General features: G+C 39.8%; 1 protein-coding gene across 1 annotated transcript in view; it reads left to right on the plus strand.

Annotated features, from left to right (window-relative positions):
* Window positions 1-15,753, plus strand: part of FRMD6 (FERM domain containing 6) — a 69,815-nt gene that overhangs the window by 21,209 nt on the left and 32,853 nt on the right. The window contains exon 2 of the mRNA XM_032236511.1: window positions 15,345-15,595. Coding sequence (XP_032092402.1) covers window positions 15,497-15,595 — 99 coding nt within the window. The 5' untranslated portion in view covers window positions 15,345-15,496. The remainder of the gene's footprint in view (window positions 1-15,344; window positions 15,596-15,753) is intronic.

Genomic DNA, 15,753 nt, shown 5'->3' on the forward strand with positions numbered 1-15,753 from the left:
GTGCATCTTATGCTCTGAAAAATATGGTAATTTGAGGATGGAGTTCAAGAATTGGGTTTTTCTTTCTGTTCCCCAAGATTTCACAACTGCCTGGGTGATGGGACATTTAGTTGTGTTGATATTTGGCAAAGGTCATTCATCTCTTATTGTCTTGACTGCCATCATGTTACATTTGATTACTGGGTAACAAAAAAGTCTCCAGGCAATTTATAATTCATCTATCTTTGAAACTTTGAAACTTACAAGAGATAAAGGCAGAGATAAAGAATGTTTCAACCTCAAATTAATCTTTTACAAGACAACTAAACTATTCTCAATTTGAAAATATGTTGATGTTTGCCACTTCTTCAAAGATGCCAGAGCTGACTCCTTCATGTAGTAGAACTATCACTCCCAGAATTCCCAAATACCATAATCCCTGGGAGTTGTATTCCAAAAATTCTGGAGGGAGCTGCACTGTGAATGTTTACATGTTATGTGCAATTAAACCATGGCAACATCTAATGTTTGTGTAGTATTATTTTCAGCAGACTGTGTTTTTCTATTGTTGTGACTTAGATGAAGTTCAGAGCACATTTTATCACCAATTCATGTAAAACTCCACATAATCCCAAAGGGTTCACATACTTTTTCTTGCAACTGTATATAGAAGGTTTAAAAATATATGTTAACCAGAATTCAAGTGTTTTCTTGGATCAGGTTAAAATTGCATCTAGTCCTCCTGGTTTAACTATGACCAACCAAATCTATCTGGAAAGCCAAAAGTTGGGTTCCATAGATGACACACTTACCAACATATGCTGTAGATCTGATAACTTTTTATGTACTGTACTGCTTTTGGCTTACAAGAGACACGTATTTCAGTGCATACCTAATGGGATTTATTGGGGTTTTCTGTTTATCCGTGATTCTGTGCAGTAAGCTGTACATTGGAGGTCTACTGCATAAATGCACTGGGTTGAGAACATCTTAAAGAACTTGGTAAATAGTCTCTCATCCTAGTTTTTATTCTGCTGAATAGATATGGCAGCCTCTGCAAGAGGTGTTGTCAAAGCTGGAAGATCATTTGCTAATAACCAGGGATAAATGTCTTAATGTCTGATTTCTCATTCTCAGGGCATTAAGCTTTGCTTTGGATTTGGGCAGCGGGGGAGGAAAATTGTTCAACTTGGCACAGTGTCATTGCTGAAGTTGTAGAAGCAAAACTCAAAGCCCCTTTGAAATTCAAAACAAGGGTTGTTCAATTCTGCCTCTTTTAGTTTTATAAAGCTTCTTTGATTCACTAATTCCCAATTACTAAATTACAACACTTGGTGTTATCTAGGGCTTTTGGATCTCATTCAGCTCTTTTGATTCACTGATCTTAACATAAAAAGCTTAGGACATGTAATTTAAGGACTTGTGAGCTACAGTTTAGTCATCCAGAGTATCTCCTCCTCTGCAGTCTTTAAAAAAAAAAAACTTCATTCTGTTAGAAAACACAGCTTACCTGCTTTTCGGTTTAAAGGACTGTGTTGGAATGCTTAGTATGAAACCGCAATCTGCATATAGAAACCTGCCCCATGGAAGGAGGCCTCTCACACGGCATCCTTTCTTCTTAATGCATCAGGAGCAAATAAGTGAATCGTATTGGCCTTGGTGAATCAGTGCTCTGACTCACTGACTGTGCTACTTCCTACTTCTAAAGAACTTTTTCAGCATAAATCTATGTCATAATACTAGCATACTGATTTTCAGCCTTTCTTAATAATTCCCATTTCGGATTTACTCGCTTCACCTCTGCCTTGAGCACTGTTTAAACATTCATATAATTCTTCCAACATGACACTAGGATCTCTTTCCCGCTAAGTAATTGCCAAGTCAAATCCCTTCTGTATCCACGAAGCTAAAAATTTTTTGCTACGATTTGCCCTTGCTTACGTCATGCTACCCAGATGTATCTAAATCTTAGGATTACCAGAATTTGAAATATCACACGCACCGTTTTTCCCTTCTGCCTCTGCACATAAACTAAACTAAACTTTGGGTCATTTGATAATAGCAGCCGAAATGGTGCTCCTTTTCTAATATGCCAATCACAGAAGTTCTCTGTGTGGCCAGACTGCTGTTATCATCAGAGACCTATTAATAACCAGATTCATTAGGCACAATCGGTCATTCCTCCTGGTTTTCAGGCTTGGATCTTGAAGAGCCGAGGTGACGCAGTGGTTAAATGCAGCACTGCAGGCTACTTCAGCTGACTGCAGTTCTGCAGTTCGGCTGTTCAAATCTCACCGGCTCAGGGTTGACTCAGCCTTCCATCCTTCCGAGGTGGGTAAAATGAGGACCCGGATTGTTGTTGGGAGCAATATGCTGACTCTGTAAACCGCTTAGAGAGGGCTGAAAGCCCTATGAAGCGGTATATAAGTCTAACTGCTATTGCTATTGCTTTTTACTGGGCCTCAAGCCTGCCACATATTCAGACATATTCTACTGTGGGAAATTGAGAGGGGGCGGGTCGTGATGGTGGCTGATTGGGCCACGTAATGGACATGTGGGTGCTGGGGCAGGATCTTGAACTTTCAACTGGGTGGGAAAAACCTAGAAGCTTTCAGATTCGAGTTTTCCCAGATGTGTTAACATGGCTTCTTTAATAAATTTGAATTTTGAGGAATCTCTAGCCTCAGATTCTTATTTGATGGAGGGTGCTATTTGGAACCCTGACATTAACCCGAATCTGAAAGCCTCCAGGTCCTGGAGTCCAAAGGGACTTGCTTCCTTGCCCCATTGAGCACAAATACAAGGACTCTGCAGTGATCAAAGGAAAACTGCCATCAGCCCTTTGGTTGGCCATTTTTGTAGCGAGAAATGGAGAGGCATTCCATTCCTAATGCCAAAACCTAGGTAGGCTTGAAAGACATATTGAGGATATGGGTTGGATTTGCCTGTTCTGCGGGCAGTTCAGTGAATAACTCTTCCTATCCCAATCAGAGCAGAAATCTCCTCGTAGTCCAAGGAACATCTCAACTTGGAGGTTTCCTTTCTTGATCACCAATATTGTAGAGACGTTTACAGCAGGACTTTTGCCTACCACTGCTGAGGGGGAGAAATTGGCTACTTTAGCTGTTTATTGTGCATGAAGGAATCAAAGATTTCTTTGTGAAAATGAAAAGCAGATGGTTGAAAGAATTTTCCCTGATTCCAGCAGTCTCTCTCTTTCTAGCCCCCTTGAGCCTGCATTGCGAAAAATGCATCTAATGACTTTAATTTATTTATTTATTTTGGTTGGTTGCTGGAATTGAGATACTTCCATTTATCAAAGCTATTTCAATATGGAAGGCCTCCATGGATTTCTTAATTATTATTTTTTTAAAACAAACAGATCTCAGGTCTAATTATTTGACAATCTGTCATTCCAACATGGTGATCTTAAGCAGATAGTTCCGTGGTAAGGAACATTTTCTAGTAGAGGTTCAAAGATCACCTCTATATATGAACATACTCTAACCACTGCAAAGGAAAGAGATTCTAATATTGAACATTTCGGACTCACTAAAGCACTTTTTAACAAATGAATTGTTTTATAAAAATTACTATGCCCCTCTAGCATTAAAAAAAAAATCAAAAATAGATTCCAAACAAAATAAAAGCCAAGAACGATGTAGTGTGTCAACAAATAACACATAAAAAGCAAGATAGTCAAATGTAAGGCTTCAGATATTTAAACCTAACAGGAAAGGATCAATATCTGATCGAATAGGGAGTCCCGCAGTCAGGACAATACCAGATGGATGGCTCTGCCTATCTCAGGTTAGTATACCATGGACTATAACCAGAGGCAGAATTATGAGCAGGACCTACCTAATATATCTCGCTGTCTGGGGTGGTGATGCTGGGGGAAGACATGCCTCTTTAAAACTGGTGCTTTTATTCATTCACATCAATATCTTGAACTGGGGATGTTATTTTTTAAAAAATAGTTTTTATTAAACATTATTACCTTTAAAAACAGAAAGAAAAACACAACAACATAAGAAAAAACAAAACATACATAACAATATAAAGTAATTATACAGCCTTTTGTATCGGCATTCATGATATTGACTGGGGATGTTATTATTTGCATATTTAGTCTCTAACTAAGCAATACATTGAAGCGTGTCTGAACACAATGGGGAAAAAAGCCAAATAACTGTTCGGAGATTTCAATTTTTTAATAATGTTTTGTAGAGTCACAGACTCAGGTTTACTACCAAAGATATACAGTATAAATGCATATTGGCTCTTTCATGTGTCTATGTGAAAAAGAGAGATTCACATGATTTTCAAGTAATTCACCAAACTTTCTCAGTATCTGTGGGAGTCAACTTTTCCCTGCTTGTGTTTGCGTGTTTGCATGCGTACACACACAAAAATGACACCAGTAGAAAATTGGGAGCTAATACTTGAATGAGACAGAAAAGGGATGGCATTTGTGAACAAGATTTGAACCACAAACTACTTGGTAATTAGTATTCACCTCTGCAATAACGCCAGTGTTTTCACTAGTGTTCCCTCCCTCCCTCCCTCTGACATTATGCTGGAAAATAATTACTGAAAACATGCTACAGATCAAACATGATCATCATAAATGAGGAACCAATGTCCATGGTTTGAGTGTTACCGCAATCCTCATTTTGCAGCTATGAAAGCATATCCAGTTTATTCACCGGTTTTCATTGATTCTCACTGAGTATGGAGTAGCAGGAGGGCAAACATGTGCAAACTTTTGCCCTTAAGTCCTCCAAATGGGGGGGGGGAACCCTGAAATGAATATCCCACTCTGTTTGATAGCATCACTGCCATGCCAGTTTCAGGCCTTAAAGACTGAAAAACTAGCAAAACTAAACATGAACCATGAAGCACAAATATCACTTGCAAAAGTATCAAGTTTGCATCTGTTGCGATCATAATCATGGATTACTGTACATTTCTTCACTTAACCTATTTTATTAAGCATATAAAACTAAGAGTCCTATGCCCAGATTTTCTTGGACATTTTATTGGTATACAGTTATGCCAGAGCTGACAGGAAGAAAAGTTAACTTGAAATGTCTATGAAACAAGAATAAAAAGGCGATGACAGGTTAAACAAACAACACAAGCGGCATTCAAGTGAGGGTTTTGTGGAGGCTGGTGATTTCAAAGAGGAAACACTGACCCTGCTTGCATAAACTGAAGATTTTGTGCAAACACTGATTTCAAACCGTAAACAATGGCCACATGCAGAGACTTTTGTTTCTGAAGCATGACTCCATAAAAGAGGATGACGGAATGTTTAGAACAAGAATGCAGAAATAGCTCACGATTAAGGAATCAGTAAGATACTTGCTGGATATTGGTGTGATGGAGCATCTATCTGCACAGAAATCTTTTTCTGTTGTGTCTTTATGCTGTGAAAGAAAACTGGAACTTGGAGAAACATTGTGAATCTCAGTACATCAAGCCCCGAAGCTTCAGAATGGAGCTTTAGAAATAGATAGCAGAAGTCATCATACCTGATGGGTTCTTAGCTTCATAGATGTGACAGAGCCTAAACATTCAGATAGTCCTCGACTTACAACCACACAATTTAGTCCAAAATTTCTGTGGTTAAGTGAGACAGTTGTTAAGTGAATTCCCCATTTTATTACCTTTCTTAGCAGATTTAAGTGAATTACTGTATTGTTAAGTTAACAATACAGTTGTTAACTAAATCTGGCATCTCCATTGACTTTGCTTGTCAGAAGGTCACAAAAGGTGATCACATGACCCTGGGACACTGCAGCCATCATAAATATGAGTCAGTTGCCAAGCATCTGATTTTTGATCACATGACCATGGGGAGGCTGCAAAGGTCATAAGTGTAAAAAAAACGGTCATGTGTCCATTTTTTCAGTGCTGTTGTAACTTTGGTCACTAAATGAACTGTTGTAAGTCAAGGACTACCTCTACTACTCAACCAGACCTTCCCATTGATAGTTCCTGAGATTTGCATATAGAAACAAGTTCACACTTTCAAACTGTGACAGCACTCATCTAACAACCTGGAGTGCCACATTTATCCTTAGCAGGACAATCTCTTATCAGAGAACCTTCTATCTAGAGAGTAGTGAGTGACAGTTCCTGGACCTGGGAGTCAAGATCAACATGGAGGAAAAGAGACACTTCTTGCCTCGGAAATGCACTCTCCAGCTTCAAAGGACAGCGAGAGAGATTTGAGATGTGCAGCTTTTAAGGTCCAAAGCAGAAAACATGCCTTGGGTTCAGTCCAGGTGTGCTCTGGCATTGATTCCTTGCAGCTGGATTGCTATGAAAGATTATTTGCATCATCAACATAATTTGCATGATTTAAAAACTCCTTTGGGGATTGCTGCTTTTACAAAAATTGCAGGTTTTTTTAACCAGGTTAAGAGCCTACGTGTTTTACCTATGATTAAAGAATTAATACTGTAGAGCCTTAATCCCACTCGGTACTTGTCTGTAGGGCTATGCAGGCAGCTCTCCAGTCCTGAATAGCAGAACAGAGGGCTGATGTACTTGAGAAAAGACTTTATTTTCATGGAACAGAAGTAACTTTTCTAGTATGGGCTAGAAATGGACTGGCAGGAGGGTGGTCAAGACTAATCAGTCCTACTCAAAATGTGTAGTCAAAGTTGTCAGACTATTCATGATTGGCAGAGACATGGTAACAAGGTCAGCCAATGTATAGGGCTTAGTAAGAAGGTCAGCCAATGGAAGCTGAAACAGCTTTGAGCCTGGGTGCGGTTTAGCTCTGCAGTTCTGAGTGCTGTGCTAAAAATTGAAACTGAAACTAGCTTGTCTGTATTAAACTCTGAACTCTCAACTGAAACCAGTCTCTCCTCTGCTTGTGTTTTGCCTGTAACTACTACCACCTTGGAGAATCCACTATTGGTATTGTACATTTACTCATGTGTTTTTATGTATACAAAGAAGTTAATGAATCCTGCTTAAACAGTTAGCAGTGTGTGCTTTCTGGATTTGATTTTTGCAACAAACTCTGAAAAAAGTTCATTGTCTCCAGACCATAAAACTTTCCCAAAAATTCACCTTTTGTGCAAGTGCCTACTAAAGCTCAGTTTGTAAATCCTTGCTCCTCATCATTCCGTCAGAGAATCTGGCCCGATACAGACATCGCTGTAAAAATCAGTCAAAAGGATTATCTACCCTCCTCTTTCTCCCTGACCAACTGACTAAGAAGAGTTCTCAAAACTCTGTCCTTTCTGATATCAGTTTGTTGGGCCGACTAAATATCAAACAATAAACTACAGTTTAGCCTTCACATTGTTTTTATTTTTAATGTATTAAGGTAGCTATATTGGCTTTTGATTCCTTTTAGTAGAAGAGAATATCTGTAACTCAGGGTTGAATTATGGAGTTCTTGGTATTCTCTGAGCTGAATGGTTTCTTTTCAGACATTTCATCACTAATGCAAAACAGTACAGGCTTTGCTGCCTGCTTATATATAGTAGTTTACACTGCCAGCATTGGTGGGGGTGCAGTTTCCTCTTTAATTATTTTCTTGGGTAGCTGGAGTTGCTATTAAAGCACCATTGGCAGACCTGGTGTTTTATCCATAGGCAAAAGGCAGGGACATTATAATTTACTCAGTAGGTAAAGGAAGAAGGTAAGTAAATACAGCAGGTAGTCTGACTACCAAAGAGAAAAGAGGCTTTTAAACAGATTACTATGCAGCCTTTAGTTTAAATACCATGTTCTCCTTAGCTTGCTATGCCAACACGAGTGCAGGTTATGTTTTGGTTTTTTTTTTTTTTTTACTTCAGAGCATTTGAAAATTACATGGTATGTTTAAGTACAATCCTACTTCAGGAGGAGGTAATACTGAACCGGAGACCTACTTTTAAAATACAAGTTGAAAAACTGTAAGCCTTCCCAAACATCTTTACTTGCAACAAATCATTTAGGCTTCACATTGGCCTCATCGATATTCTTGGAATTATTATTTTCTAAATGAAAAAAGTCGGCCTAGCTGGTTTAAGAAAAATTGAGTGATTTGGGAGCAGCTTGGAGGATTAGAAAAGTGGTAAGCTGCAATTTAGCCAGTTTGCATTTGTGAGTAACAATGTTACCATACCAATACTTTAATAACAATAATGAGTGCTATTATTAATATTAATAATGAAGTCATCCCCAGCCCAACCACCTGGTTAGATAGCCAGGAAATGAATTAAAGATTACAAATCTATTAAGGGAATAAGCAGCATTGCACAGTTTCATTTGATGTGATAAATGCCCTCCAAAAACCCCATTCATTATTTAAGTTTAAATTCCAAGAAACTTTTAAAATGTGAATAAAGATTAGAAATGGCCAATATCTCATTAAGCCTGACTTGAGGGCATAGGAGATTCAGCTATTTCATGAGGTTTAGGCTAATATAATTAAAATTCACCTGATTTTTTTTTGGGGGGGGGGAGGGTGGAAGATCCAGTAAGCCTCATTTCAGGAAAAAAGGTACCCAACCAGAGAATCACTATAGAAAAGGTAATGGTTCTGTTCATCAGTCATCTTTTTTCTGACACCTTAGAATTTTAATCAGGACCATGAGAGACTTTTGGTACCTTAGTTGCAATAGACGTGATCTCAGGAGTTGGCAAAAGAACATTTAACCTATTGCATAAAATAAAGGCATATGTGATCTGGAAGAGATCACTGAGCAGAGAATAGAGTTGAAGGTGGAACTGTTTCTCCTGGGTATTTTTGATGGGAAAATGGGGAAAAAATTACAATACATAACATTACATATTCTAACCGCAAATAGAATCTTTTTAGCACAGAATTGGAAACAAACAGATACTTCTCCAGACCCGATTATAAGAAGGGAAATATATGAATGCGCAGAAATAGATCGACTGTCTGTGAAAATGAAGGAGAGGGAAGAAACTTGAGTACTATCAAATTTGGAATAGATGGCATTCCTGGCTTGAGAGTAAACGTAAAACTTAGGGTATAAAAGGTTAAAGTATAATATATAGAATGTAAAAGGTATAAGAAATATAAGATATTGATTTGATGTCATTATATCTTAAATAAGGATAGGATAGTGAAACTGAGGTAGAATTTTTGTAAATAGGATTGTTACGAAAGACATTGATACCGATACGGAAAAGCTGTTATAAGTGCAAATTTGTGTTTTGTCCTTTAAATGTTGGAAAATTCAATAAATACTATTTTTTGAAAAAGAATAAAGGCATATGTGGCAAACACTTTGCAGAAGGGACATGATATAACATAAATGCTATATATGAGGAAAATACTGAAATGTTGGGTATGTGTTGCAGACCAGAAGGCTTATCCTCTTTGTCTTCTGTTAGCCTGGTATTGCCTTCATACAAAATTGTTCAATTACTGCTTTGCTGCCAGTGTGAAGTATAAAATATAGGAGGGCTTTAAATTTTCTTTTTAATTTTGGGTGGTGATGATTTTCCCCCTCGCTCACTTGCTGTCATGTCAGAAGCACCAAGGAACTTCCAGGTTGAAGAATTACCGTATTTTTCGGAGTATAAGACGCACCGGAGTATAAGATGCACCGGAGTATAAGACGCAGCAAGGTTTTGAACAGAGTAAAAAAAAGTTTTTGCACTCTGCAAACCTCCCAAAAATGGCCTGTTTTTTGCAAAAATGGGCCCTTTTTTTCAAAAAAGGCATGAATAGCCCTTGGGAGGTTTGTAGAGTGCTCCTGGGGGTGGGGGGGGGGAAAAACTAGCAAAAAATGGTCCATTCTTTGCAAAAATGGGCCCTTTTGCCAAAAAAGCACATGGATAGCTTTTAAGAAGCTTATAGAGTGCTGCTCGGGGCTGGGGGGCAAAAATGTGCCATTTTTCACTCATTTCTGCCCCCCCCCCAGCCCCCAGGAACTCTGAAAGCCTTCTAAAAGCTATGCGTGGCCATTTTGGTGAAGAGGCGGAGTTTCGGGAGGCAAAAAATGCTGTATTTGGTGTATAAGAAGCACCCAGATTTTCAGCCTCTTTTTTGTGGGAAAAAGGTGCATATTATACTCCAAAAAATACGGTAGCCAGTGACATCATTGTTGCTCAGAGGAGCTTGTATCATCTCCCTGTTAAGTTGCCCACTGAAGTGCTACCCATCTTATCTACTCTTGGTCACCCACTTTCGAATGTCTGGGTTGGCAGAGCAGGAGCAAATGAAGGAAGCTTGCCCCATCACTCAATAGCACTGTTCTCAAACACGGGCTTGCTGATTGCCAACCCTGCATCCAATCCATACAAGCCAGTGCACTTCTCAATATTTCCCTATGAATTAAGATCTTTCTTCTCCCATTGCTTAAAGGCAGATTTTTATCTCAGGGTTAACTGCAATGTTTTTATCTGAGACACACCACAAAAGTTGAGATTCTCAGATGCAAATGTCAGTCATCTATTTGAAATAGGAAGGAACAGAGTAGCCAAAATTCTAGTGTGGTAGTGTGTGGGGTTCTTGCATTCTCCCCCACCAATGCCTGTTAAATATTGAATAACAGGAAATAGCATCCTGAAAATCTGCTTCTTCTGCTTTAAAGCCAACTCATACGACTGCAGATTTAATTTTTGTCATTTCCTTGGTGGGCCTGGAAACGTTTCCTCCACGAGTGGCTTTTAGAGTCATCAAGCCATCATTGGACCAAAATAACAGCAATGGGGAGAAGCTTTATATTGCTTCAGCTGTGGGAGGCTCTGAAGATGCTGTAGGTGGGGAACTGGCTTTCCCGGGCAGGAAGGAGGCCATATGAGAAGGTGATGAATGGGATCTAATCCAATAGAGCTGCTCTTACAAATGACTGCATGGATTGTGTCAAGCAAGAAAAAAAATCCATTTTTTAAAACGTTATTTTACCCACGAAGATTGAGTGCGCCCCAGAAGCAAATAGTGGAATACATTCCAGTCATTAATTTTCTTTACAGTGTTCAACATTTAGATATTAGTTATTTATATTAAATCAAGTATATAATGAATAAATATTATACATTTCTTCAGCCAAATCAGGAATGTGGAAAATCACTCATGCAGAGGCCAAGCTGGAATCTTCTCCTCCACACTCTGGCTGTCTCTGTTGCGTTGATGAGACACGGTGACAGAACTGCCCATCATATTGTCAGGGAACTTCCTGAGAACTTGGATCTTCTGGATCCAAAATCCTCCGGATCCATTCAGTAAGAGTCGCTTAGGTGAGATGGGCAGTGTAGAAATTTGATAGAAAAATAAATAAAATAAATTGGGACAGACTATCTGAATGAGTTTACCAACCTTGTTGACATCCATGAGGTGCAATTAATAGCAATAGCAATAGCAGTAGACTTATATACCGCTTCATAGGCCTTTCAGGCCTCTCTAAGCGGTTTACAGAGAGTCAGCATATTGCCCCCAACAATCTGGGTCCTCATTTTACCCACCTCGGAAGGATGGAAGGCTGAGTCAACCCTGAGCCGGTGAGATTTGAACCGCTGACCTGCTGATCTAGCAGTAGCCTGCAGTGCTGCATTTAACCACTGCGCCACCTTGGCTCTCTCTAATTAAATGAGGAAGTGAGCTGACAACAGACATGGGCAAATGTTAAAATCTTCTGTTTTCAGATAATGTCTCATCTGTTCTGAACAAAGGTATATCTCACATTTGTTGGGGCTTCAATTATTTGTAACAAGCTTATGGTCACCCATTGAAGCTGCACTAGATCCCTTTCCTCAGGGCAAGACTAAAATTCTTGAGAATCATAATACCAGCCCAAGGAAGCTCATGAAGGGTTGGTATTGGGGAGTAAGTAGTTGATACACCAGGAGCAGTCTGAGAGGGATTCAGCATTAGGCTTTGTCAGGGTAATGGTGATTTAATAGCTGACCAGCTGCTGTAATGTTGTAATACTGAAATGATGATGCAATGAGAATGAGTCAGCAGGGTTATTTAACAGTTATCACTTTAAGAGGCTGTATATATAAGATACAGCTATTTGAAAGACAAACCTCTGTTTACTGTATTTTGCACCTGGGTTGTCTCAAAATAGTCACACTGTGCGCACTCTGACAGGCTTCCCCAATGGTGAAATGCTAAGTGCTGTAGAATTATATAGTTGACATGCAACAGACGTTTTGTAGAGGAATCTGAATGAACAAGAATCTAGATCGGACCTGGGCATTTTATGCCCCCAGACCACATGCAGCTCTTTCCCTGTCCCTGTCTGCCCCATGTGAGGTCAATCAGAAATTAGAAATCAAATGTAAGTAAGTGTACACCATGCATGTAATACAACTGCAATGCTTTTATTTTGAAGGCAACTGGTATTTTTTTCCAATATACTGTACCTCTTGAGTGCACGCCTATGTACCTTCATAGAGGTGCTAGTGCTGCCCTCCACACAGTCCCAGTTTCTCATGTGGACACTTGGGAAAATTAATTGTCCACTCCTGATCTCAGTGCTGTTACCTGTAGCATACAGAGCCCCTTCTAGTGCAAGCCTAATATATAGGCAAGGAAGGGTGTAGCTTCCATGGCTATCAAGTGCTAAGGGGACAGACTATAGCAGACGGCAAGATACTATCATATGCTTGATGTTACTTGTAACTCTGATCTTTCTTTGCATTAGGTTGGAATCAAAGAAATAGTCTATAGCGCAACACTTAGAGTTAGCAGCAAATGCTCAAAATACATATTAAATGTAGTGGACTAAAATCCATGAAAGCTCACATGCTATGACACATCTTAGTCTTAAAGTGCTATATGAGATACTTGGTTGTTTAACAATCCAGATAGCAATCTCTATTGCAACAAAAAGATCTGAAACATGTAAGAAAACAACGAGGTTTCAGCAAGAGGGATGCTTCAGTGCTGATTCACAACTTACAAAGCAGCTGGCAATGCAGCAATACCTTGACTGGAAGTCTGTGGCCTTTAAGGGCCTGCACCTTTAGACCTAAACAGTAGTAGCAACATTAGGGGGGTGGGGTTGGCTCATGGTATAAATGAACGTTTTGGAGATGTATTACAAATATCATCTTCTCTTGGAGTTGGTTCTCACATCAGAATTTACTGATCCTGAGTCATTCTCACTTTCAGATCCAGATATTAGGAATTTTAAGGTCAGGATCCTTATGGTTCTGCTTTCCCCTTCATGCATCTCTGGATTGTGTGTAGTGTCTGAATCGCCATTTTTAAGAAGTCAAATGTATTAAGGTATAAGATTGTAGAGTAAATGATCTTGCAGATTAATCTATTGGAGGAGGCACAGCATAAGTAAGAGTGATGTGTTTAGAAATTTGTCATCTGTAGCTTAGCTCTAACTAAAAGTCAAGAACCCCAGAAACATAATTCAAGATAGTTTATCTGTTGGGATGTCTTGCAATGTTGTGACAACTCTATAATTCATGTTGTGAAGCCTGGTGTGTGCAAAGGGAAAGTCTCTTCCCATTTTCTGATCAGTGATTTCTTCTGGAGGCCCTGACAGTTGTCTCCAAGCTGGTGTTCCATGGATCTATTGGGCCTAAAACTTACATTATCAATCCTCTGCCACCCAGATTGCCACAGTAGAGAAGAAAGATTTCAGAATCACATAAGCTGTCTACCCACATAATTGTGGGCTTTCTGTTATTTCAGATGAAGTCAGTAGTTTGACGCTTATCATACTTTTGGTAGTGAATAGCTGGCCGACTAAGCTCTTTAAGTATCCGAATTCAAATGGCTCATAATAATCTTGGCTTTAAATTTCTTCCAGAAAATAACTTTCAAAGAAAGGGGAGAAATGATGTTGACAACTGAAGTGTTGCCCTTAATATTAATAACACAATTATAGAAATATCAAAGCAACTAGTTTGGAGCAGATGTATCTGTTCCGAAGGAGCAAATAATCTAGGATTTACCATGGTTTTGATCTTATTCCCCAACCTAGATTTGTTGGGGCTTTAGTTCCCATCTCCACCTTCTTCTCCATCATCAAAATAGCCAAACTGCCACACTAGCAAGAAATTAGGCAAGTAAAGTCCAACAAACCTTGGGAGGAAGTACTAAGTACTCATGTTGGGAAAGTTGCTTTTGACAGGTTTGCTACAAGGACAAATGAACAATCCTATCAGATGTCCCCAGGGGTGGGTTGCTAATCCCGTTCCAACTGGCTGTATGTGCCATGCGCCTGCGTGGAAGCGCAGAAGCCTTCAAAGACCGGTAAGGAGCGCGGGCGGGCGGGTGGGCCCTTCGCCGTTCCCGGAAGTTACTTACTTCCAGGTTCGCCGACCAACTGGTTCGTGGGGACCGCCGCGAACCGGTTGAAACCCACCCCTGGATGTCCCTCTGCCACATGCAAAGACTAAAATCAGCTTGAATATACATGACTTTTGTGGACCAGTCTAGTTCATTAGATATACTGTAGGTAACATTATTTTGGCAGAGGGGTAATATATATGCAGCACAGAGGGCAAAGACTTCCCAGACCCCTTTTGCAGTCCCTGGAGGGTCTACCTTCAAAGGAGTGTTTTTAAAGCCAATGAGGCTTATGGTATCACTACAGACTGGCAAAAGTCATGTATCTTCAGGGGTTGCAGGCAGGGGAGGTTGACTCCTAGTGACCTGGCTCATGATTCACCTAGAGCAAGACTGTGTGGTTGAGGAACTATGGCCCTTTATGGCTTGTGGACTTCCTGTACCAGTATGGGTAAACGGGCTGCAGTCCCCTACCCCTACCCCTGACCTAGACTAGGGGAGCCAACCCTGTGGATCCATTTAATGAGAATAGACTAGAGTAGAGTTCAGTTCAGTTCAATTGTTTATTAGCCATGTGTGATTAGACACACAAGGAATGTCTCCAGTACATAAGCTCTCAGTGTACATACAACAATAGTAATAGATCATTATCATAGTAATTGTAAAAATGCATTCATCATAAAACATTAGATACAACACAGTGATAGTCATGGATATTAAATAAGCAATCAACATAAATCACGCTAGGATACTAAGTAAACAATATAAATCACAAGTTACAAGCAACAAAGTTATAGTCATAAGAATATAAGGTGATAGTTAATAGGGAAGATGAGAATAATGATGGAGCACCTTACTAAATAGTTTGACGGTGTTGTGGGAATTAATTGTTTAGCAGAATGATGGCATGGGGATGAGCTTTCCTTGTGTCTACTTGTTATGGGGGTGATTGCAATAATAGTTTGGAGACAGTGATGCAAAGTGAATGGGGCTGCATCCTACACGAGGGGGCAGAGCTTAGCTTGATCATTGCATCATTTAGTTTGGCAAAGTGGGCAAAATCTTCCTGTCCCTTCCTCGTGCTATGCAGGGTCTTAACATCTTCTCTGTTTCTCTTCCTTTCCAGCCATGGTGCCTATGGGGAGAAATGCCGGGTTATCCTACCTGCTGTGCCGTGGGTGACATAGAGAAACGCTTGATTGACAGCTGTGCCCCTGAGTCTTCTGCGCAGTCTCAGAGTGGCTCACTCATCAATTTACAGCGAGGGCCTGAAACACAATGAACAAACTGACCTTCCACAATAACAGAATCATGCAGGACCGACGAAGTGTCTGTATTTTCCTTCCCAATGACGATTCCCTCAACATCATTATCAATGTGAGTGAACTGTCACCGGTTTCAGTGTTTGAATATCTCTTTGTTTTTAAACGCACAACCTGTGTAAGAGCAAAAAAAAGCATCATGGTAAATTGGTGGTTCATCTTCCAATCCTAATGCAAGCAGTTCTTGACTAACAAGCACAATTGGGACCCATA

Source organism: Thamnophis elegans, chromosome 1, assembly GCF_009769535.1.
Source record: "Thamnophis elegans isolate rThaEle1 chromosome 1, rThaEle1.pri, whole genome shotgun sequence".
Lineage (NCBI taxonomy): Eukaryota > Metazoa > Chordata > Lepidosauria > Squamata > Colubridae > Thamnophis > Thamnophis elegans.